General features: G+C 41.8%; 2 protein-coding genes across 9 annotated transcripts; both read right to left on the bottom strand.

Moving 5' to 3' along the window:
• Positions 1–696: 696 nt before the first annotated feature.
• Positions 697–9,363, bottom strand: LOC116790675 (pancreatic alpha-amylase). 3 transcript variants are annotated; one of them, XM_032695842.1, is made up of 12 exons: positions 9,178–9,363; positions 8,416–8,562; positions 8,018–8,215; positions 5,446–5,676; positions 4,924–5,057; positions 4,714–4,836; positions 4,534–4,633; positions 4,206–4,327; positions 3,969–4,094; positions 3,459–3,557; positions 1,584–1,660; positions 697–755 (listed from the first exon to the last, which is right to left on the bottom strand). In XM_032695842.1, the coding sequence occupies exons 1-12, from the start codon at positions 9,346–9,348 to the stop codon at positions 712–714; spliced, it is 1,572 nt and encodes a 523-aa protein (XP_032551733.1). In that variant the 5' UTR covers positions 9,349–9,363; the 3' UTR covers positions 697–711. The 3 variants fall into 3 exon arrangements, with proteins under 3 accessions (XP_032551733.1, XP_032551735.1, XP_032551734.1); XM_032695844.1 differs by lacking the exons at positions 697–755; positions 1,584–1,660 and adding an exon at positions 1,896–1,920; XM_032695843.1 differs by lacking the exons at positions 697–755; positions 1,584–1,660 and having other exon boundaries at positions 3,234–3,557.
• Positions 9,364–11,573: 2,210 nt separating this feature from the next.
• On the bottom strand, positions 11,574–22,215 carry LOC116790677 (pancreatic alpha-amylase-like). 6 transcript variants are annotated; one of them, XM_032695847.1, is made up of 13 exons: positions 22,158–22,195; positions 21,816–21,918; positions 20,431–20,488; positions 19,483–19,698; positions 17,814–17,960; positions 16,325–16,522; positions 14,845–15,075; positions 13,816–13,949; positions 13,606–13,728; positions 13,426–13,525; positions 13,098–13,219; positions 12,861–12,986; positions 11,574–12,263 (listed from the first exon to the last, which is right to left on the bottom strand). In XM_032695847.1, the coding sequence occupies exons 4-13, from the start codon at positions 19,648–19,650 to the stop codon at positions 12,074–12,076; spliced, it is 1,539 nt and encodes a 512-aa protein (XP_032551738.1). In that variant the 5' UTR covers positions 19,651–19,698; positions 20,431–20,488; positions 21,816–21,918; positions 22,158–22,195; the 3' UTR covers positions 11,574–12,073. The 6 variants fall into 6 exon arrangements, with proteins under 6 accessions (XP_032551738.1, XP_032551740.1, XP_032551741.1 ...); XM_032695849.1 differs by lacking the exon at positions 21,816–21,918 and having other exon boundaries at positions 22,158–22,215; XM_032695850.1 differs by lacking the exon at positions 20,431–20,488.
• Positions 22,216–23,877: the final 1,662 nt, after the last annotated feature.

Raw genomic sequence — 23,877 nt, 5'->3', positions numbered from 1 at the left:
TCCTTCTGTTCCAGTCTACTTCCCTTAAATGCCTCCATATGTTGTACAGCACAAAACAAACCATGTTTGAACAATGTGTTGATATATACAAAATTCTGCTTAATTTCAGTTATGGTACCTGTGAAATGTAGATATTCCAAATCATACTTTCATAGGCTTCATATTGCTTGAATATGGTAGTTACAGGACAATAGTTATAGCCTCATTCCACTGTTACTCCAGCACATTATAAAGAAAATAAACAGCTTGTTCTTTATTTAAAGGTGTCCTCAACACTCACCATTAGTAGCTTTGGTGTACCATAAATGCAAAAGCTTTCATAAAACCATCATTGCTTTTGGGGTTGTTCATTTTCTACATTATCCAAGAGGACACTATATTTCTGTAAAAAGATGAAATTGTTCAAAGAGTGGAGGTGTCTGAATCTAACACAGTTCCTTTAAGCTTCTCAAAGAGCACAAAGGAAGAGCTGGCTAGGATGGAAATGGTACTTGTCATGTGACAGAAGAGGCAGAAAAGCAGGAAAAGCAAAACTGGGATAAATGTGGAAGTCTAATAGAACAGAGTAGAACAGAGGGCAGCTGGAGCAGCTGAACCAGGGACAAAAGAAGGACAGAAGGCAAGTTTCTCAGATACACTATTATCTTATTCATCATAAGTAAAGATGGATGGATTCACCTTCTGCATAACCAATGTCAAATGAGCAATTCTTCATGACCCAGCAGCTGCATTCATGCTCTTCTCCAGTGAAGGAACTGAAGAACTAGTTAAAATTCTCTGGAAATCTCACAGATCTCAAACGAAAAATAATCTATTACTAACTGTCATCTTTCTTCCATTCACTTTAAAATCCATCTGATAACCAGATAGTACATAAAAGTCAGCAGTATTTACCTTTGCTCATAAATTTTTTTCCAATCAGCTACCTGGTATATCCCTAAAACTGGAAATATTGTTTTCTGTGTGCTTAATCCCAGCTGGTTAGGTCTGGGGACTTTTCCCATGTTTAAATTCTACACCAGATTTCAAAATAAAATACAAAAATGAGAAGAGAGTGTACCTGGAAAACTCCAAATCTGGAGTGAAAATAAAAGCCAACTCTTATTCAAATCTTTACTTTCTTTTACATCTCAGAATTTCTAGAGTTTGAGATAGTATTTTGGAAGGCTTGAGACTTGTCATATTGCAAAAAAAAAAATAAAAACCTATAACAGGTTTTGACATTACTCAATTAAACTCACTGGTTGGCCAATGAAAGTGAGCACCACTTGCCACAGAAAATGAAATATTGCATAATGCCCATAAAATTCTAAAGTTTTACACTTCAGCAGATCTGTTAGACATCTTCTTGTGCCCCAGCAAACATCTTACTTTAAACTTGATAAATTTCATAACATAATTCCAATTTTTCCCTGATTACTAGTATACAAGATTAAGGCCTTAGTGCCTTCAATTTACATACAGAAGAGTGAGAATAGAAATTATAACAATAAATATTTCCTAATACTAAAATTTTTTAAAAAACTTAGTAATCATCAGTAAAGCTGACTGTAACTCTGGGGTTTGTGAGATATCTGAAAGACCTGGCATTGCTCTGGATGACACTGTTGCTTCCTTCATCATCTTTGTGCTCATACTATAATGCAATGTGTCAAAAAGCCTGAAATTAAAAGGAACAAAAAACAGGTCAGGTCCTTTCAAAGCAGTGAACATTTGGCCCACAAAGTTTTACTTACACATAAGGAAACAGTCTCATGGTTTCTTTTTCTCCATATTTCTATTTAATTCCACTGTGAAATGCAGAGCCATCTGAGTCTACATTAGGCAAAACACTCACTGCAAAACACTCCAACATAATTGGAAAGCAGATCCACATATGTTCACAGGCACAGACATAATCTTCTCCATATTCAGCACCGCCTGTTGATTTATGGACACCTCAGATCAATGTGTGTCATTTCAGTCATTTGCCACAAAAGCTGTGGGGCTTGGAGGTGGATTTGTAATTTGAAATGTGGACTGATGATTCCATTTGGGATTGGGTAGTGTCTGAATAATAGCTAGTATGGAATCACAGTGTTTCTGAGGGTTAGAGCTGAATGCAGGGCTTAAACAAACATGGGTACAGTAACCCAGGAGGAGCAGGCAGTGCCAATCAATTTCAAAGGGGCAGGAGGGCTCCTGACCTGCCCCTGTGGGCAAACAACAGGTTTGCACTGGCTATGAACATCCTGCCACATGAATCTCCCGATCTCTGACAATGCTCCAGTGAGTGGATCCAAGGGCTGCGTGGGTGGATCCAGGTAGTGCTGGACATAGCCAGCACGGCAGACAGATGGTAGGTCCAGCACTGGGCCAGGGACACTCTTCCTACACCATGACTGCTTTGACAGACACTCTGAGCCCTCGGGCACTCTGAGAGCCAATAACCACCCCCAACATCCACACATACTCTCTCTCACCACAAAAGGGTGGGAGAGAGAGCCCTTAAAAATACACCTTGACCTCAAAAATTGCAAATCTGAGCAACCCTCTTCTATTTTCCCCTCCAGACCAGGCCGCAATAAGTACTTTTGGCCTAGCAGACACTCTGACTTAAAGCAAAGCTCACACTTGCCTTTTAAGTCAGTATTTTCTCACAGCTGACAAGGAAATAGGGAAAGTTCTGTCTGTGTAATTCTCTGAGATATTACAGAATAAGGGAGCCTAACGCACCACAGAGACAAGAATATGCTGTGTTTCAGCCACTGTCACAAGGGGTAAGCAATGCCTGGATATACAGCGACATTCTTGGAACACCTTTGGAACCCCCCACAGTGAATGTTCATTTGCAGCAAACCACTGGGGATAACAACAGAAGAGCTGTGGGTTTGATTTGTACGGGCACAAACTGTAACCCACTGGCTTGACTGAAGCCACAGACTGGAATAACTGCTTGGCATGGCCCAGCTTCCTTCACTGGCCAAGACCCCAGGTTTGGTTTGCCACAAGAAAGGGATGAACTGTATGTAGGCACTGCTTGTAGCTGACTGCCCACAACATGGCTGCTGTGGGATACAGCTGTGTGTGCATGTATTAGCCTTGGAAATACTGCATTTTAACATACTGAGGTGCTGGTTTGGGGGGGGGGGGGTTATTTATTTTATTTTCTCCTGTTAAGTGGGAATTGAAGTGCTGCATTGCCTTAAAACCTATGCCACTAGTTATGAGGTAATAAAGTTACATCCAATTAATTAAGGGAAAAAGCACTACTCTTCAATTTACTTGCCATTTACTATTTACTAGATACAGAATCATTCATGCTCAAAAACCAGGAAACCACATATAGGGGAAACAGTAATGCACAGAGGAGGACACTTCTCTGGAGTTACAATTTCGCATCAACATGAATTGCAATAAATGGATCTTCAGCGTCAGTATTAATCTGGAAATTAGCCTTTCCATCACCAGAAACATACACCTGTTTTCCAGTACATTTGTTGTCCTCCTTTTGTCCAGAAATAACATCACAGTACGTACCAGCAGGCAGTCCAGTTTGCAAATAAACACTCATATTCCTGTGTGAAAATAAACAAATGCTAGTTATCCATTATTTTAAAAACAAACATTTCAAATTGTGTGCAAGATTTTTGAACCTGATGCTACTCCCTTACTTTGAAGAGCAATGTGAAGCATGAGCTTTCTGATCCTAGCCCTGTTTCATTCCCTATGCTCCCAGCACCAAGCCTGCCAGAGTTCAAGAAGTGTTTGGAAAATACTCTTGGGCACATGTGACTCTTGGGAATGGTCCTGTGCAGGGCTAAGGGTTGGACTCGATGATCCTTGTGTGTCCTTTCCAACTCAGAATATTCTGTGATTCTGTGATTTTAGCTCTCTAGACTTGGCATACACTTGAATAACTCGGGTTGTATTGCTGATGAGGGATGCTATGGTTCTCTCTGGGTACAGTGTTTCTCTCATTGACTTACCAGTCATCATTATTGAAAATGATGAAGCCTTTATTACCACGGCCAAAAGCTACTTGATTGCTGCCGTTGTCCCACCAGTTGGAGAAAGGCTCACCGTCCACCACGTTACGGAAGATAACCATGTTCCTGAAAATACAAGGAACGGCTGTCACTGCAGCTGCAAGAGCTCTAAAGCCATGAGGAATATGAAGCAAAAGCAACTGCTTTCACTTAGTTTTTTCTCCCACAGTGTCCTACTTTATCTGACGCCAGCGATGTTCACAAACCCAGTCGTTGCCACAGGTAGTGTCCTCATTGATTGTCACAGGCTTTATTGAGCCATCCGAGTTACTTGGGGGTCCAACCCAGTCATTGATGTCCTGTAATTCAAAAGTTTATAACTTCTTACTGAAAATGCAGAGAGCCTCTTGGGAGAGAAAAGCTAGATGGAGCATCGAATTTTCACCAGCTAGATCCAACATGGCCCAGTGAAATCCCTTAACACACTGAAATGTGCTGGACTACTTCTAGGGCCCTGCTCTGGTCCTTATCCACCACAAATGCATTGTCAGCATTACAGGCTTACCTTTCCATCGACAAAATATCTTGGCCAGCGGAAACTTGACATCACACGTGTGAACCCATACGGATGGGCCAGCATGAAACCAACTGCCATTTTATAGAGCCTGTTGGTTGGACAAAGCAAGTCATGAGATGTGCAAAGAGCAACCTGCCAGAGAACAGACAGACAAGAGCAATCCCTTACCTGGCATCCCAGAAGGTCAGAATAGCAGATCCACCGGCCCCGTGCCCCCGCTGGTTGTCATGATTGTCCACAAACACCAGGGCTCTGTCGGAAGGCACAAAGCCCCAGCCTTCTCCCCAGTTCCTAGCCAAAAACACAAAGAGTTGAAGCTACCCTGTCAACTGTTGTATCCAGTGTAGCCCAGATAAATAGCAGCATTTCCATCCTTACTTTAGGTAGGCCATCTTTTCTCCGTTCCACTTGCGGATCACTGTCCCCAGCTTTGCACCGTATTTGAACTCTGTCACTCGGCCATTTCCAAAGTACTCGCTGCCTGTGATCGGCTCTCCACCCAGGTCAATTACCTGGGACAGGAAGAAAAATCTGTGCATCTGTTCTTGCCTCATAGAGTCCAAAAATGCAGTGTAAAGAACTCAACATTAGTTCTTGCTTTACATTGAGAAAAAAGTACTTAAATATGTTTATTTCTGCTGTGTAAATCAATCCAAAGTCAGTATAATACATGATGGACTCATTCAAAAACATGACTGAAGAAAGAAAAGGTAAAGTTGATTGACAATGTGTTGTGGAGGCATTTTTAAAAAGCAAAATTACTTATGCGTGCAGCACTGTTCCCAAGAAAGCTCTTTCTGGGGTAAGTTGGATGAAGACATACTGCTGTTCCTCTGAAGGAGGAAGGTAAAAGAGATGCAAAAGACAAAAACAAACATAAAGGGCAAAACAGGGGATTACCTCCTGGAAAATGAATGGTTTTGTTCCTTCAGGAAACCATGCAGTATTTAGATCTTTCAGCTTGTCCAGAAATGCTTTAATGTCTCCAGGCCACATGTGCTTGGCAGCATCAATTCGGAAGCCTGCTACGCCAATGTCAATGAGATGGTTCATGTACTCAGCCACCTTTGAGCGCACGTAGTCCTTCTCCAGGGCCAGATCCAGAAGGCTGGTCAAGCGGCAGTCCCGGACCTGGGCAACAGAAAAATGAAAGAGAAAGGAGGAGAGGGTCGGAGAGGAGAGGGTCGGAGAGAAGAGGGTCGGAGAGGAGAGGAGAGGGTTGGAGAGGGTCGGAGAGGAGAGGGTCGGAGAAGAGAGGAGAGGGTCGGAGAGGAGAGGGTTGGAGAGGGTCGGAGAGGAGAGGAGGGGAGGGAGGGGAGGGGAGGGGAGGGGAGGGGAGGGGAGGAGATTATATCTGTGTATTATATCAAAGGAGGTGGAGGGGGTGGTAGTTTGATTGGATAGTGTGGTATTTGAGCATGATGTAAATGCTATGGGACAAGGGACAAAGAATGTGCTGGTTTTGGCAAGACACAGTTAATTTTCTTCAAAGTAGCTGGTATGGGGCTGTGTTTTGGATTTGTGCTGAAAACAGGGGTGATAACTCTGTGCAAGCACTGCTCAGCAATTACTAAAACTAAACTCCTGTGTTAAGACTTTTTCTGTTCCTCACCCCACCCAACCAGCGAGTAGGCTGGAGACTCACAAGGAGCTGGGAGGGGACACAGCCAGGACAGCTGACCCTAACTGACCAAAGGGATATTCTATGCTCAGCAGATAAAGAAGAAGGGGATGGTGGGAAGAAGAAGGGGATGATGTTTGGAGGGAAGGCATTTTTCTTCCCAGGTTACCCTTACACATGATGGAGCCCTACTCTTCTGGAGGCAGTCAAACATCTGCCTTCCCATGGGAAGTGGTGAATAAATTCCTTGTTTTGATTTGCTTGCACATGTAGCTTTTGCTTAACCTATTAAACTGTCTTTATCTCAATCCATGAGTTTTCTCAGTTTTACTCTTCTGATTCTCTCCTCCGTAAGCAAGCAGCTGTGTGGTGTTTAGTTGCTGACTGGGTTAAACCACATCAGTCCTTTTTGGTGCCAAATGTGGGGCTCAAAGGCTTTGAAATAACAAGTTTGATTGGAATGTGCTAGATGGAATTTATAGCTGTTATTGCTCTTTGGCTATTAATTGGCAGGCTGCTGTGCTTGCACAGGGCTCACTTGTGTATTAGAGTCTAGAGCTCATTAGTGGCTGCTTTTTGCCTTTGCTGCTGGCTGTTCCTGTGCTGCTGATCACCTCACTCTGGGAACATTTGGATTTTGGCAGTGGAGATGCTCCTGGGCTGGCAGGTGGCCAGGACATTGCTGCTGTTTCTGTGCTGCTGTACCAGACAGGCTGGAACTACAGAGTGAACTCGAATCAAAGGGACTGTAACCTGTGGATGGATCCACAGTGGAGCAGGTACATCTCGAAGTGTCTGTGGTCATGGCTATGTCTGTGCCACAGCAGGTGCCCCTCTGAAGGGATTGGGGCCCAAGGACACGACTGTTCTGCAGCAGGTACACCTTGAAGCATCAGTGGCTGTGCTGGAGCACCTCAAAGTGTTTGGCCATGGACAAGCCCATGACAGAGCAGGAACACCCCTGGAGGGGCTGCAGCCAGGGCTAAGGCCGTGTTGGTAGGCTCTAAAGGAACAGTGGCTGTGGGTGAGGCCACACTGGAGCAGGTGTATCCCTGAAGACTCTGTGGCCCATGGATAGGGCCATGCTGGAACAGGTGCCCCTCAAAGTGACTGTGGCTGTGGATAAGTCTGTGCCACAGCAGGTGTCCTCCTGAAGAGACTGTGGCTCATAGATAAGGCTCTTTCTGCAGCAGGTACAGCACTGAGGGACTGTAGTCTGTGGATAAGTCCAAGGCAGAGCAGGGGTAAGGGGAGGAATTCATTGCAATGTTAAACACAGTGGTCCAGTCCAAAGGGACTGGGGTGGAGATTGAAATGGAAAGACCTTTAAACTGTTGTAACCCAGGATTTCAGATACATGTTATAGGAATTAACACATTAGGAGCCACCTGAACCAGTGCAGGGCAAGCCTTACATGAAGCAGTGCCAGTGCAGAAATATCATAGTGTATTGCTGCAAAGTGGCCAAAGAGCTTGAGAAAGAACTGTTACACATTCCAACTACAAAAATCAGTAACTTGCTCAACCAGGGCACCACCTTGCACTGCTCTCAATTTTCCAAGGGGGCTCCTTATCATGATCAGCTGAGCTTATAAGCTATAAGAATGAGGTCATGGGCTGAGTTGAGTACATTGGGCTCAGTTCAGGGGAAAACTTCCACACGCAGGTTCTTGATTTCTCACTACTCAGAATATTTTGCACCACTAGCACCTATGGTTACAACCTCATTCACTTGTAAAGTGACTAAGCACAGATTTTGTGAGAAACTACACCCTTTGTTTTGTCTTACTGTGGAGTTTACACATGTTAAAAAAAAAAAAAAAGAATCAAAACTTTTGCCAGAGGAAGTTACCTGATATATATCACCATAATTTTCAATTTCTCCACTTCCACTGTGACATTTGCCATCATTGAAATCCCAGCCAGAGTACGGCACAGCTGGAAAATCTCTGTTTCCAGCATTAAAATAACTTCCACAGGTAGAATGTGTGCCTGAGCCACCTGCAGCCCCACACATGTGGTTGACGACAGCATCCACATAAATACGAACCTGGAAAAGCAATGTGAGCATTTCACTATGTTTTGTAGTGATTGTGAAGTGATAGCCTCAACTTTACCACATCACTATTGACTTTTTTCCACTTCAGTTTCTTCTCAGTATATGTTTCCTTAGAGGAAAGCAGCAGTACCTTCCCTCAGCTGATACAGCACTTCTTGCCATATCAGATACAGATTTTTCAAGGCACTTACTCCAACATTGTTGCATCTGGTCACCATGTCTTTGAACTCATCTTCGTTTCCTGACCGAGTGCAGAGCTTGTAGCTAATGGGCTGGTATCTTTCCCACCAAGGTCTGTTTGGGTTAGTAACAACAATATTTTCATTTGGAGGTGAAACCTGTAGATGAAATTATATACTTTGATAAGAAATCAATTGGTTTTATTTTGACATTTTAAGGGCAAAATGCATTTATTTTGACATTTTAAGGGCAAGATGCATTCAGCATCTCTGCCCTCAGAGGCAGGCTAGCATCCAACCCAGCCTCTCTCCCACAGCATAAGCCCAGGTTTGAGAGATATCTGTCTTGTACACTGGCAAGAAAGAGGTTTTATTTTTTTTCTGTGGGTTGCCCAGGTCCAGCATGGGCCTACTTTCAAGGGCATGTGCACGGGAAGGCTGAAGCCACAGGAAGTATTTGTAACTGGAGTGGTGACAGCCTTAGACAAGCCAAACCTCAATGCTTATGCACTTGCCTCAGAACAAGGTAAGAGTCTTAGCTTTTACTTAGTTTTCAGGGGAAGCCTTTCAGGGGAAGGCATGCCCCTTTGTAACTGACCTGCTAGAGATACAAAATCATTGGCCCTGTAGGCCTGTTAGGGTTGCCTCTAGCAGCAGTTACTACTTCCAACCCTCCCTCTCCAACAGCAAAGTTACTTGGAGATGGCTGTTTCCATCTCAGGGATTTTGATTTATTAATTAAATGCTACAATGCCATTTTCCTACTACTCTTACCTGAACACCTCCAAATCCATTAGGAGCTAAATAGCGTTCACACTCCAGAGCAATATCCGCCCAGCGCCATTCAAAGAGATGTACAATAGATGTCCTCTTAGAGAGGGTGTTGGGGTTGTACTGCCCCCAGCAAAACCCCACAGCTGCGAGGAGGAGGAGCAGGACTTGCATGGTGCCATCTACTGAAGGCACTCTAGTCTCTCCACAGGCTATTTATGTTCCTGCAAGATGACAAAGTTCCTACCACAGCTGTCAAAACTCACATGGATCAATGCTATGAGTTATTATTTAGCTAGCTAGATCAATGCTATCAGTTATTATTTAGCTAGCTAGCTCAATTTAATTCTTTCGGTTGGTTTTTCTCCTGGATTGCCCAACAGCTGAAGATAAAATACCTTTTCACAGTGATTATACACTATCATAAACTAAGCAGTCTGTGAGCAGTGTACCCAAATTCAGAATTGCACTCTTTCCTGTAAACAAAAATACTTTATCAAAAGTATTCCAAAACATAACACAAAGACCCTGAAAGGGGTCTTTGGAAGGTAAAAGGAGGGAGAGGTGATTGAAAGATGAAAACCTAACAGTACTAGGAGAATGACTGAGTTTATCTAACCCTGACAGCTGGACACCTCTGAATGCTGGCAGAGTTCAAACCAGGGTACCTGATCAGCCACTCTCAGTCAATAACAGCTCTATCACACAACAGGTTGTGGATCTTCCCCAGGTGAATCACATTGGTAACTAGAAACTGATGCCTTTTCATACCTGAAGCATTGCTCTAGTGTCACTGCCCAGTCCCTGCTAGGAACTGTTATCAGTTTTCTTCACACAGGTGGTTGTGCAGAATAGCTGTCACTGTACCTGACTGAAAGTGATCCAAGCTGTGTTTCCTTCTCCAGCAGAAACTTTGCATAAGGTTTCATCTCATTTTAAATGACCATTGATTCATCTGAGCCAAGGAACACAACCTAAAATCAGATGTAAATGATACTGCAGATGAGCGTTAGCTGACTGACATAAAACAGAATCTGAAAGCCAGAGCTGTTGCCCAAGTCCCTTTTGGTTTTTCCTACAATTTTCTCCTTTGAAAAAACAAAAAACTTCTGACTTTAGCTCATGAGATGCTTTCAGGTCTTCATACAGAACTGACTTATAAAATCAAGGCCTTAGCAACAATTCTCCATGCATAAGCTTGAGTCATACCAACACCACTCTGAAAGAATACAAAGACCATAAAATTCCTGACATTTGAGGAATACCTGTGACAAAAAAAAAAGTTAGAAAAAAGGTCACATCTACTCCAGAAGAAAAGAAACATCAGTACACTTTGTACCCAAACTACGTCTAGTGTGTTCTTTCTGAAACTAGCTGTACCAATATGTCACATGCATCCTTCTCTTTCCCAGAATTTGTCTTCAAGGACAAAACACAGAAGCATTTGTCCACCTGTTCATTTTCATGTCACAGACCTTATTAAAGGTCTCTTTTCCCACTAATATAATGAAATAGTAAATTACTGCAAATGACCTTGCCTACTCACTAACAGCAAGGAACCAGTGAGCGATTGCACCTTGTGATTACCAACTCAGTGAGAACAGACCCCCTCATCCCTCAATATTACTGAAAGCAACCAAATGTGCCTCAGGTTAATCTTTATATCATCATTCCCTGTGGGGTTCCATTGATGAGATGGCATGTCACTGCATGACTTTCAGCTTCCAGTGGCATGCGTTTTCCGCTGAAAAAATATGCTGCTGTCAGCCAAGAAGAGTAAGGACCCATCCTTGCTAGCCTGATGCAATGGATGGCAAACCCACCGGGAAAGAGGACTGGGAGCCCTCACATGACAGGCTGTGCAGGCTGTGACTGACTGTCCAAGGGTTTTGCAAGGAATGCTAATTTAACACACAAAGGGCTGGTGGGTGGTTTAGATAAATAACTAAGTCAGTTGAGTGCATTAGCTGATAATGTAACTGTTTATCCCAGAGTTAATTAAAAGGGGTGAATATCTCCTTGGTTTAGCCAGACCAGCATGGGGAAGAATGTACACATAGCTCAGTACAACAGAGGTTACGCAAAATTAAAAACTAACAGAAGTGTTTTTGTAGGTAGCAATGGGCTTTAGCTCGTTTCAACCCACATATTCCTTTTCCATGACTAGGAATGCCCACCATCCTACTGGTGATTGTATTATAGGCAGCAGTAATGGAGATCAAGTCAATTTTGGGGTAACTGTGGAAGAACTAAGTTTTTTACTTGTACAGGCACAAGGTGACTGTGAACCAGGTAATACACAGGTCTGACTGATGCCAAAGGCTGGAATAAATAACTGGCACAGGCCAGCTTCCTCTGACCCAGACCCCATGTTTGGTTTGTCACAAAAAAGGCCAGACTTGATTTGAATGCCATTTTTTATTCACTAGATACACAGAATGTACAGATCAACAGAGGAAACACATTTTCAACTGAGTTATCATTTGGAGGCAACTTGAATTGTGCCATGTTTCAGCACAAAGGTGTCTTCTCTTGGTTTTTGGACATCCTGTAAATTCCCAGTCCTACTTGCCCCTAAAGAGAACCACACTACTTCCACTCATGCACAGAGCAGCACCATTTTAATTTAAGTAATTTCAATTTTCTCCTTTCATTTTGTATTTGTACTTTAACTGAATAAAGCACGCTTAAAAATGCAAGCAGGTGTACAGCACCACTCCCAGATGTGCACTGGCATCACTAGCTCCTGTCTCTGTAGAGCAGCTGCTCAGTATTTCATTAGTATTAACTAATAGACTTTGCTCTACCTTGGTTCATTTGGTGCTGGACATTCATCCCACCTCTATGCTCTTAGCAAAAATACAGAAGAGAAGAAACAACAGGTGCACAACAGATCTGACTATAATTTAGCATCAACGTGAATGGCAATGAATGGGTCTTCATCCTCATTACCAATCAGGAAATTAGCCACGCCATCAGCAGCAACGTGAACTTCAACTGCTGTACAATGGTCACCACTCTTTTGCCCAGAAATGACATCACAGTAAGTGCCAGCAGGCAGACCGGTCTGCAGAGTTACATTCAAAGACCTTTGGAAAAGACTGAAATGCAGTAAGGATTATGTGGACTCTAAAATGCTCTGCAGCTCATATTGGAGACCTTCTCAGATGTTAGGTAATTCTGTAGTTATCCTGTAGCACTTCTCTGGACACTGCAGAATCTGTTCAACCACTACATCCTTCAAATTGCTCATCATCACAGCCTGCTTCTAATTATTACAGCCTTGACATGCTCTTGTTCTCTTATCATATCATTCTGGTATAAAAGATTGCAATACAGTTTTTAAAATTGTCACTTTTAGACCAAATTCCCCAGTTTACAAGTTGCTTCATTTCTATAAGTTCAGACTTTGCTGGCTGACCCTGCTCAGCGACACAGCCAACTTCAGAACTGGGAAATAGCAAGATCAGAGTACAAGGCCTAACTGCCAAGAGTGAAAAGTGTTCCAGTTAGAGTGGAGAATGATAAGTTTAAACTGTCAGAAAAAGAGACAGAGGATGCATCTGTTCCAAAGATCTGCTGGAGCCAGCAACACCCTAAAAGCTGTCACTATTAACTAGATTTTTAAAACAAATAATAAATTATTTATAATAAAATAAATTATAATTTATTCTCCTCTTACTTACCAGTCATCATTATTGAAAATGATGAAGCCTTTATTACCACGGCCAAAAGCTACTTGATTGCTGCCGTTGTCCCACCAGTTGGAGAAAGGCTCACCGTCCACCACGTTACGGAAGATAACCATGTTCCTGAAAATACAAGGAACGGCTGTCACTGCAGCTGCAAGAGCTCTAAAGCCATGAGGAATATGAAGCAAAAGCAACTGCTTTCACTTAGTTTTTTCTCCCACAGTGTCCTACTTTATCTGACGCCAGCGATGTTCACAAACCCAGTCGTTGCCACAGGTAGTGTCCTCATTGATTGTCACAGGCTTTATTGAGCCATCCGAGTTACTTGGGGGTCCAACCCAGTCATTGATGTCCTGTAATTCAAAAGTTTATAACTTCTTACTGAAAATGCAGAGAGCCTCTTGGGAGAGAAAAGCTAGATGGAGCATCGAATTTTCACCAGCTAGATCCAACATGGCCCAGTGAAATCCCTTAACACACTGAAATGTGCTGGACTACTTCTAGGGCCCTGCTCTGGTCCTTATCCACCACAAATGCATTGTCAGCATTACAGGCTTACCTTTCCATCGACAAAATATCTTGGCCAGCGGAAACTTGACATCACACGTGTGAACCCATACGGATGGGCCAGCATGAAACCAACTGCCATTTTATAGAGCCTGTTGGTTGGACAAAGCAAGTCATGAGATGTGCAAAGAGCAACCTGCCAGAGAACAGACAGACAAGAGCAATCCCTTACCTGGCATCCCAGAAGGTCAGAATAGCAGATCCACCGGCCCCGTGCCCCCGCTGGTTGTCATGATTGTCCACAAACACCAGGGCTCTGTCGGAAGGCACAAAGCCCCAGCCTTCTCCCCAGTTCCTAGCCAAAAACACAAAGAGCTGAAGCTACCCTGTCAACTGTTGTATCCAGTGTAGCCCAGATAAATAGCAGCATTTCCATCCTTACTTTAGGTAGGCCATCTTTTCTCCGTTCCACTTGCGGATCACTGTCCCCAGCTTTGCACCGTATTTGAACTCTGTCACTCGGCCATTTCCAAAGTACTCGCTGCCTGTGATCGGCTCTCCACCCAGGTCAATTACCTGGGACAGAAAAGACACGGTACTGCTTTCTACTTAAAAACCAAACAAGTAAAACATTGTTTTAAGCAAGAGGTAATACTCGAGCTAATTATATTTTTTGGCCTTCCTGCAAAATTGTATTTAAATACAATTTTCCCCTTTTACCTCAACCTAGCTGTGAACTTGTTTTCCATCTCCATCCTATATCTCCTTATGCTGATTGTTCACTAATACATAATTAATGCTTGAGCCGTATCAACTTCATATTTAGTTTAGTCACCAATGCCTCTGCTTCCAGCAGTTAGGCAGCCACATTTCATTCTGTAGCTAAACACTGTTTCATTATTGGCTCTAGTGCTTGCAGGCCCGATACTGATTTAATAAAATGTGTCTATCAACTTTAGCTTCTGCTGACTGAAACCAGCAACTACCTGCTTCTTAGGTCTTGTTCGGATTCCTTATTCAAATATAAAGTACAAATTCAGAACATCAAGCAACACTAGTTATGGCATTGGAAAACAAAGTTTCAGACTGTAGACACCAGTTATGTCTTCTGTTACAATTTATTATCCAGAATTTAAAATTCAGGAAGTGAAATGTTTTTTTAGACCAACAGATTTTTTTACATTAACTTCAATGCAGTAAATTTCATCTCAAGTGAAATTTCCAGGTGAAAATTCCAGAAGATGCAAAACATCTGGGGTATTCTGCACACCAACTACCATTTATGGGCAGATTAGATATTTGCAAATTATGGTTATTAAATCTTGATGATGATTTCTATAAATCTTGAATCTGAAAGGTGCTTGGGCTCAGCCAAGCAAAGCGTTGCTTTCTGTGTGTGAATGAGTCCATACTGTGCCTACAAAAAAAATGCATTTGTTCAGTAAAATTTGAAAAAAAAAAAAAAGATTACCTCCTGGTAAATGAAAGGTTTAGTTCCTTCAGGAAACCACGCAGTATTTAGATCTTTCAGCTTGTCTAAAATCGCCTTCACATCCCCAGGCCACATGTGCTTGGCAGCATCAATTCGGAAGCCTGCTACGCCAATGTCAATGAGATGGTTCATGTACTCCGCCACCTTCGAGCGCACGTAGTCCTTCCCCAGGGCCAGATCCAGAAGGCTGACCAAGCGGCAGTCCCGGACCTGGGCAAAAATTCTGAAATGAAGCATTTTTCCCCTAATAAACCAAACATAGTGTTCTGCATACATTTTGAATTTTCTTGCCTACATTACAATGTCAAATAAAGCATTCACTAGCCTTTGTATACCAAGCATATCTTTGCCTTGGACAGGTACCTTGGACAGTCATCTACACAGAAGGAGCATTAAGAAATCTGCATTTACCCAATTTACACATTTGCAGGTGCTGAAGGATTAGATTATAACAGCCAAGCTATTACCTTTATAATCAGCTTTTTAAATGCAAGTATAAGGCAAAGTACGATAAATTATTTTTACTCAGTACAGTCACTTCTTTTCTGATACATGAAAGATTTCTAGAAATTATATTCCTAAATATTTTCAAAATCGCAACTTACTTTAGCCTTCTAAAAAATTAAACTCTAATTTCCTGTAAATACAAAATGATGGGCATTGATTTTCATCAAAAGAATACTTTAAACAGACACTGAGTATACTGAGATGCTTTTTCTAAGAACTCTCATTATAGGTTTCCATGGTTATGCACATCTTCCTGGAAAGAGCATGGTGCATTAGTCTGTCTTGCAAACTGTACTAAAGAACAGTTCCTTTAGAACTTCTTCTGTCATTTCTCCAAAACCCCTTTCCCCTCAACTTAGATTCAGGAAAGATCAAAGGCATTTGAAAGGTATAAGACATTATTCAAGAAAAGTAGGTATTTATTAGTAGGTATTTATTTTTAGAAGATAATTTTTTATTCTTTAGTAGTTATGAAGTCCTGACCTCAAAATCTAACATAGAGGAATAGATAAGCTCCTAGGAAATATCTGAACAGAAGGTCAATTTTCAAGATTTTGGCATTACTATTTTCCTTTAAAGAATCCTAATCTCTCTTTTCTGAAATTGAGACCAAAGAAAACTTCCAAATTACAATAAGAGGCAAAAAATAACTCTTACTTTTTTTTAAACACAAAACTCCCACACAAGGTAATCGCTAAATAGATTTTATGAGTTTGACATTGTCTTTATAAAGTACTTAAGTATATTTGTCTAAATCTGAAACTGAGCCATTGTCTCAAATAGAGCTATCTCTTTAAGAAGTGGCATTCCTGATAGCAGCACTAACATCTGTTATTAATTTGGATGGTTTTCTATGAGGCATTTTGTTTTAAAAAATGTCTGACTGTAAATGAGAGCAGAGAAACCACAGCACAGGAACAGATGTACACGAAAATCATAGTTCTAGGTTTACCTGAGATATATCATGATAATTCTCAATGTCTCCACTTCTAGATTTACATTTACCATCATTAAAGTCCCAGCCAGAATACGGCACAGCTGGAAAATCCTCAGTCTTTGCATTGAAATAGCTTCCACAAGTAGCATGGTCACCAGCACCAGCATTAGCTCCACACATATGGTTGATTACTGCATCCACATAAATATATACCTAGAGAATAATATTCACATAACAATTTGAGAAAGCTTCTTCCCACAGCATCACTAATTAATGTTCTCCCTCCCACACCTCCTGCCTTATCCCCCTATATATGCTTGATTGCTTCACCCAATATTTTATTCATATTATTTTTCTTTTATTAGCATACAGCAAAGGTGATACAGCATGCAGCCCTACAAACAAGCAGATAACATTGCACTCATTTTTTAAAATGGTAGAAAGGAGGATCTTGGGAACTATGGACCTGCCAGTGTCACCTCTGTGTCTGGGAAGATCATGGAACAGATCACAAAATCACAGAATGATTTGGGTTGGAAGGGACCTAAAGATCACCTAGTTCCAACCCCTTGGCCATGTGCAGGTACACCTTCCACTAGATCAGGGTGCTCAGAGGCCCATCCAGCCTGGATCCTCCTAGAAACTGTGCTAAAGCACGCGAAGGACAAGAAGGTAATTTAAGACAAGGAGCACAGTTTCACCCAAGTCCTGTCTGAGTAACCTAGTGGCCTTCTATGATGGAGTGACTGCATCAGTGGACAAGGCAAGAGTTACAGATGTCATTAATCTGTACTTCTGTAAGGCCATTGACACCATCTCCCACAACATCCCTCTCTCCAGATTGGAGAGATTGGATTTGATGGGTGGGCTATTCAGTGGATGAGGAATTGGTTGGATGGTCGCGTCCAGAGGGTAGTGGCCAACATCTCAGAGTCCCAATGGAAATCAGTGACATGTGGTGTCCCTCAGGGATCCGTACTGGGACCAGTGTTATTTAGTGTCTTCATCAATGACACAGATGAAGGGATCAAGTGCACCCTCAGCAAGTCTGCAGATGACACCAAGTTGAGTGGTACAGCTGACACACCTGAGGGATGAGATGCCATCCAGAGGGACCTGGACAAACTTTAGAAGTGGGGCCATGGGGACTCTCATGAGGTTCAACAAGGCCAAGTGCAAGTTTAGCCTAAATACAGGAAGCTTTTTCACAATGAGGGTGGTGAAATACTAGCACAGGTTGCCCAAAGAGGTGGTAGATTCCCCATTGCTGGAAACATTCAAGGTCAGATTGAATGGGGCTCTGAGGAACCTGATCTAGTTGATGATGTCCCTGTTTATTGCAGGGGGGTTGGACTAGGATGACCTTTTAAGGTCCCTTCCAAACAAAACTATTCCACAAAAAACCCCACCATCTTCACTCCAGTGCTACCATGTCTTCCCTTTCAAATTACTGCTTGTCTGTATCCTTGCATTGTTAACACCAGAAGGTTTTCAAAGCACTTACTCCAACGTTGTTGCACCTGGTCACCATGTCTCTAAATTCAGTTTCATTTCCAGATCGCGTGCACAGCTTGTAGCTGACAGGCTGGTATCTTTCCCACCATGGCTGCTTGGGGTCAGTAACAATAACATTTTCATTTGGAGGTGAAATCTGTGAATAAAACAATGGCACTTGGTAACAGGATACTGATAGTGGTTAATGTGTTTGCCCACATTAGAGAAAGAACATAACCCATATAGATACTCAGTATCCTCTGCTTACACTGAAAATAAAAGACTTAGGCCTGGCTTTCAGCAGGTAGAAAAATACTATAAAAATGAGGTCCATGGACATAGTGTCCTAATAGATTTTGTTACTGCAGGCCTCAAAGATAAAAAAAAATGTCTCAAATCAAAGAATTAGGTCAGCAGATATAGGATCAGAAAGGAACTGACTGTATAACAACTGATGTAACATCCTGCTCTTAAAACTGATCCAACTTCCCATTTTTGTAGTGTTTTGGATAAAAGCATTCTTGACTTAATTCTTGCAAGTTTCCAGGTGAGTTACACCTCTTCCAAAATTTTACAGACTCTCTTTAGGATACTTTTCAGGCAACAAGCTTTTGCTGCTACCTCCACAAGTCTCTGGGCACAACCACTTGATCCCACCATTTCTCAGAAAGATCCCTAGGCTGCAGTCTACTTAGCTGCCACAGCTTTGTGACCATCTCAGCAAGCCATCATCTGAAAATCTTCCTTTCTGAGACACTGTCAAAGAATGGCTTAAAAAGACATATAGGCATATACCACAGTCTGAAAAATCAGTTTAAAAATCAGTCAGGTCTGTGTGTCTGGAAAGAAGGTTGCAAAGAAAAGCTGTTATTATTTGAATATTATGGTAGAGTTCTTACTCAGGTCAGCTTGCAAACTTCTGGGCTACAAGAGACAGGCAGGCTTCTCACCAATTTTTTCCTGAGCAATCTGACATGCAACCTGAAACAGCTTAATAAGCGTCTGCTCTCCAGCCACACTACCCCACCCATCTGACAGTACTGGTTCTACAAGAACATGTCTCTGTTGTTCAGACAGAACAGACTCACATAGGCACACCCCCACCAGAACCTGTGTTCAGTTCATTTCTGCCTGCTCACAGCAGGTTCCTACAAAGAAGGGTCTCTTAATGGCTTACTGTGACACTTCACTTAACAGAGAGAAACTTGCCAGTTTGGGTGAACACAAATAGCAGCCTTTCATACTTAATTATTTAAACCTTCAGCACTTTGTTATTCTGAGAGCCATTTTTTCAGTCACAGTTCTATTTTATGTTTATCTAGCTCTTAAGAGCTTCCCTCGATTTAAATAATATCAAGCAGATAAACATAGGTTATTCTTCACAGCAGTAAAAAAAAAAAAAAAAAAAGATTTAGCCAACAATATGCAATTCTAATTCATCTAAATGTAATAGCACAGAATGCAAAATGTGCACTTTGGAACAATGAAATAAAGTCATGCTTTCTCAATGATAGCTGAAGAATATATCTGTCAGCATTTACTACTTCCATTACCAATTTCTATTTTTCTTTCTCACTACCTGTCCTTTGAACATTTTGAACAAAATTGAACATTTTCTCTGAAAAACAAATTATCGTCCATGTAGCAATTTTACTACCTACTGATAGGAACAGACATACCTGAACTCCTCCAAATCCATTAGGAGCTAAATAGCGTTCACACTCCAGGGCAATATCCTCCCAGCGCCATTCAAAGAGATGCACAATAGATGTCCTCTTAGAGAGGGTGTGGGGGTTGTACAGCCCCCAGCAAAACCCTACAATTAACAGAAGAAAACAGATACCCATCCTGTGCTCTGTGATCAGCTGCACTCTTCCTACTACCTATTTATGTTCCTGCAAGAAGGTAAAGTACACATTAGAAAATACACATTTAAAAGTAAATGCCCACCTCTGGCACTATATTTAACTTGACTGTCATTTTGTATGAGAACTGGATTCTATCTATGCTATATCAACCTCCCATACTTAGAGTAACTTTGTTTTCCTGAAGTTACAACTAAGATGTTGATAGGCTGCCTCCCATAAGTTGTATTTTTATTAGTATAAAGCCAAAAATGACCCCAAAAGGCAAAAGAGTTGTTATATAAACTAAAATGGATATTTTGTTTCGCATTTTAATCCCTAATATTTTACATTCCTATTTATCCTTGAGAGGCATCTTTTTTTCAAAATGGCATTACTATGACTTGCACATATTTAGACAAGAGAAGCAGAATATTTCTTACTGTGAGTTGTCACAAACCCCCACATATTTTAGAGGTCTAACATGAGTGTCTGTCATTCATGATATTCATGACACCTGTCATCCAAACAACCACCCTAACCTTGGAAGATCTCTCAGACACAGAAATTATTATAGTGACTCAAAACCAGAAGTGCTAATGTCTAATCTCTGTACACTTGTACAACTTCTGTGGAGATACTGTCCTCCCAAAGGACACAAGGCAATGGCAGACATTAGAAGTGCTGTGAAGCTCCATAATCAAGAAATCTCCTTCTCAGGGCCAAGGTACAGGGTTCTGCATATGAAGAAGCTTTCCAGAGGAGGAAAATCAGCTGCATTACCTTCTGATGAGCTAGGCTAGGAACTCTATTTCCCAATTCATATCCTATTTGTATTTACCTGTGGACAAAAACAGAAGACAAGCTTTATATTTAAATTGTCTCTCCTTTTTTTCACCTAAAGAGATACAATCTGTAACAAACCAGAAGTTAAACAACTATCAAGGTTTTCATTACTCTATTTAGGAACTTGTTTTGCACTCTTCTTGTTTAGAAGTTGATTCGGACAGTCTGAGATACAAAAAGTACTACAAGGAGGACTTTTGCAAACAAAAGGGCTGAACTACTACTTCCCTTAAACAACAAAACACAAAATCTTGTTACTTTCCTCTTTGTATCTGTTTATTATAAAAAGCTACACTAATATAGAAACAACACAGGGCAAAGTGGGAATAGGGAGATTCCTAGGTGTTGTTATAGGGAACACCGAACACTTCACAGAAGGTTTAAACATGAACACAAGGGCCTTCAAGGTTTGCTACATGAAGGAAAACAGTGCCTTTCCTGATTTAATACACATTTGGGAATGCACTGCTGAAAACTCCAACCTGTTATGATACCCAGGCCAAAGTTTATATCAAATCTTCCATGACTTCCACAAAATGATCCTCATTTTTGTTTCAAGGAAATGATAATTCATATCCATCAGGTAGCAGAGCTGTACTCTTTGGAGCAAATTCAAGCACAAAATACACCAGTTTATATATAGTACAGAATCTGCTTTCCAGAGCCTGTTGCTATCAGCTGTCACTATTCTTCACAAGCAGATAGAGTTATTTGGAATCAATAGTTTGGTATATTTAGCTTGCTTTTCTGCTTGTGAACAAAATAATTTTAATGAAATTATTTACTTGTAGATCTTTGGTAAAGGATACAGATAAATTTCAGCCACTAGCAGTTGTTGTGTGCATCCATTTTCATGAAAAAATGCTTCTTTGCCCTGATAGGAAGAACATACATTAACAGAAAACGAGCTAAGAGGGTTTGATTTTCTCTGATGAGAGAAGCCATTTATCAGACTGGCAAATTTTACTTACAGCAGTAAGTACATAAAGCAGTAAATTACACAAAGCAGTAAGACTAATGTACTTTGACCCAACCAGCTCCAAGGCCTAATGCTTGAAGACCCAATGTTGTTTTTCATTTCTTTGAAATAGATACATGGTTGTTCTGACTTCAGTACAAGTAATGATAAGAGAATGAGGATGTTGAAATCCCCACCACATTCTGATGGCTCTGGCTTCACAACGCTTTTCAAACTTAAAAACTAATAGGCCTGTATTCACCCATGGAAGAGGGCACAACTGACTGGACTTCAGAGAACATGCGAGAAAACTGCCTCTGAAGAGCATTACTGCTGTCTTGGACAGCATGAGATCTCAGGTCACCTTATCTTCTAGGTTAGTCTGTGCTGTGAAGCTCAGCTGCAATCTCCAACACACCAGCAGCAGCATTTACATCTGCGAGAGGTCTGACGCAGGCCTGCTGAAGCTGTTACAGGATAGCAAAGCAGTGTCCCTGTCACTTCGAGTGGCTCCCCACAGGACTCCCCTCACCAGCTCCGTGTTTCGCACGGGCGAACCAAACCCCGCTTCGGCCGCTCCTCCAGGGCCCGGCAGGGGCAGAGCCGCCGGCCGCGAGTGCGCCGGGCCGGGCCCCCTGGCTCCCCGAGCTCCCCCGGCCGCGCACACGCCGAGAACAGCGGCGGAGCCCCGGGACCCCGTACGTACGTGCTGGGCCGGGCTCAGTCCCGCACCCGCCGCCCGCCCGCAGCACCGCCCCTTCCGCCGGGACGGAGCCGGGCACCGCACAACTGCGCCAGAGCCCCGGGGAAGAGCCGAGCCCGCCTCGGTATACCCTATTTGGGATAGCGATTTTCTTTCCCCTGCAATGCTTGTTTTGTTTGCCACTGGTTTCCTAAAGTAGCTTGCCTTGCTACTGTTCCTGTTTTAGGCCAAACACTGCAGCTTCTACCCCAACTAGCAGCTCCTGGCAGAAGGTCCTTACATGTTATATATAGACGACTATATATAGCTATTTACTTTAGTTTTGGTTTTGTCTATTCCCAGAGAAAAGAAACATTTTTCTATGACTAACTCCATTAGTTACTTTGTATGTCAAAGCCACTCTAGCAACACTAAAGTAGAAAATATCTAAAAGTTTCATATTACACACGATTATGCTGATTCAATATAAGATTACAGTCTGGAATATATTTGTTCTTGAGATTTGGGAAAGGAAGGCTCTAGGGATATACAGTTATTGCATGCCTTAAAAAAGTATTTCTGTCCTTGAGCACAGCACCACCTTGCTGTTACCCTACTTCACTGCTTTGAAAACTCGCTGGCCTTTTATGCACTATTTTAATAACTTGGTCCTGTACTTGTAGCTCAACACGGGTGTCAGGACACACTATCATAGAACCATAGAAACAAAGCCCAAAATACAAACCGCCAGCAGAAACAGGTATACAAAAACCCAGCTGACTTAAAGGACTGAAAGCTTTTCCTCCCGACTTCCAAAAAATGTTCTCTCAGCAACACTGCAAAAGTTTCCTTGACAGTTTATGAGTGTAAGAAGGTGGACATCATGTTTTATTTGTATTTTACTTTAGTAATTCATGGCTGGGCTTCGCGAACGAAGATTTAGGAAGGTTCTATCCACGTTTGTTACAGGCACGCTGGTGACTTACGAGGCCAATACGAGACAGACATATCCGATTGCAAAAGGCACAGCAGAAAGACTCCTTAGGTGGTGTATTCAGCAGGATACGATTCTTTCTGCATTGTCTACTTTAATAATTAAAACCCCACCAAAAAATACAGCTTAGCTTTATTCATAATGGAATGGCCACAGAACACACACACACAAAAAAAGAATTAAGCTACTTTTTTTTTTCTCACCTCTAAGCATCATAAATCCTTCAGCCACTCTCATAAAACTTCTCTCAGTATATTTTTCCTGGTCTATAAGTCCAAAAACAAGTAAGATAAACTAACAAACAACTACACAGTCCACATGGGAATGCAACAAATAAGCTAAAAAAGAATTCCAGTAAAAGCATTTTATAGTAATGGGATAAGCCAATTCATATGGAAAAAACCAGCAAAGATACACTTACTTTGGTCCAGCCATCACAACTAGTGATTTGGACTGCTTGCAGCTGGAATAATGACAAAATAAATCTTTTACATCAGCCAGTTACTAGACCATCAATCATGACTTAGTATTTTATGGAATAACTTTTTCTTTAAGTCCACTAGACTGGACTCTCTATTGCCAAGTAAACATCATTTCAGTGTTTCCCACATGGTTTTAGACAGTTACACTAATTTGCCAAATATGTAAGAAATCCTACTATGTGACCTCCATAGCATTTATTATTATTAATCACAGTTCAACAGGGCAAGGACCACATTTACACAGGTTTAACACTGCTTTAACTGCTAC

This window comes from Chiroxiphia lanceolata, chromosome 9 (assembly GCF_009829145.1).
Source record: "Chiroxiphia lanceolata isolate bChiLan1 chromosome 9, bChiLan1.pri, whole genome shotgun sequence".
Classification (NCBI taxonomy): domain Eukaryota; kingdom Metazoa; phylum Chordata; class Aves; order Passeriformes; family Pipridae; genus Chiroxiphia; species Chiroxiphia lanceolata.
Note: the sequence above shows the minus strand (reverse complement) of the source record. Positions and strands in the feature narration are given on the sequence as shown.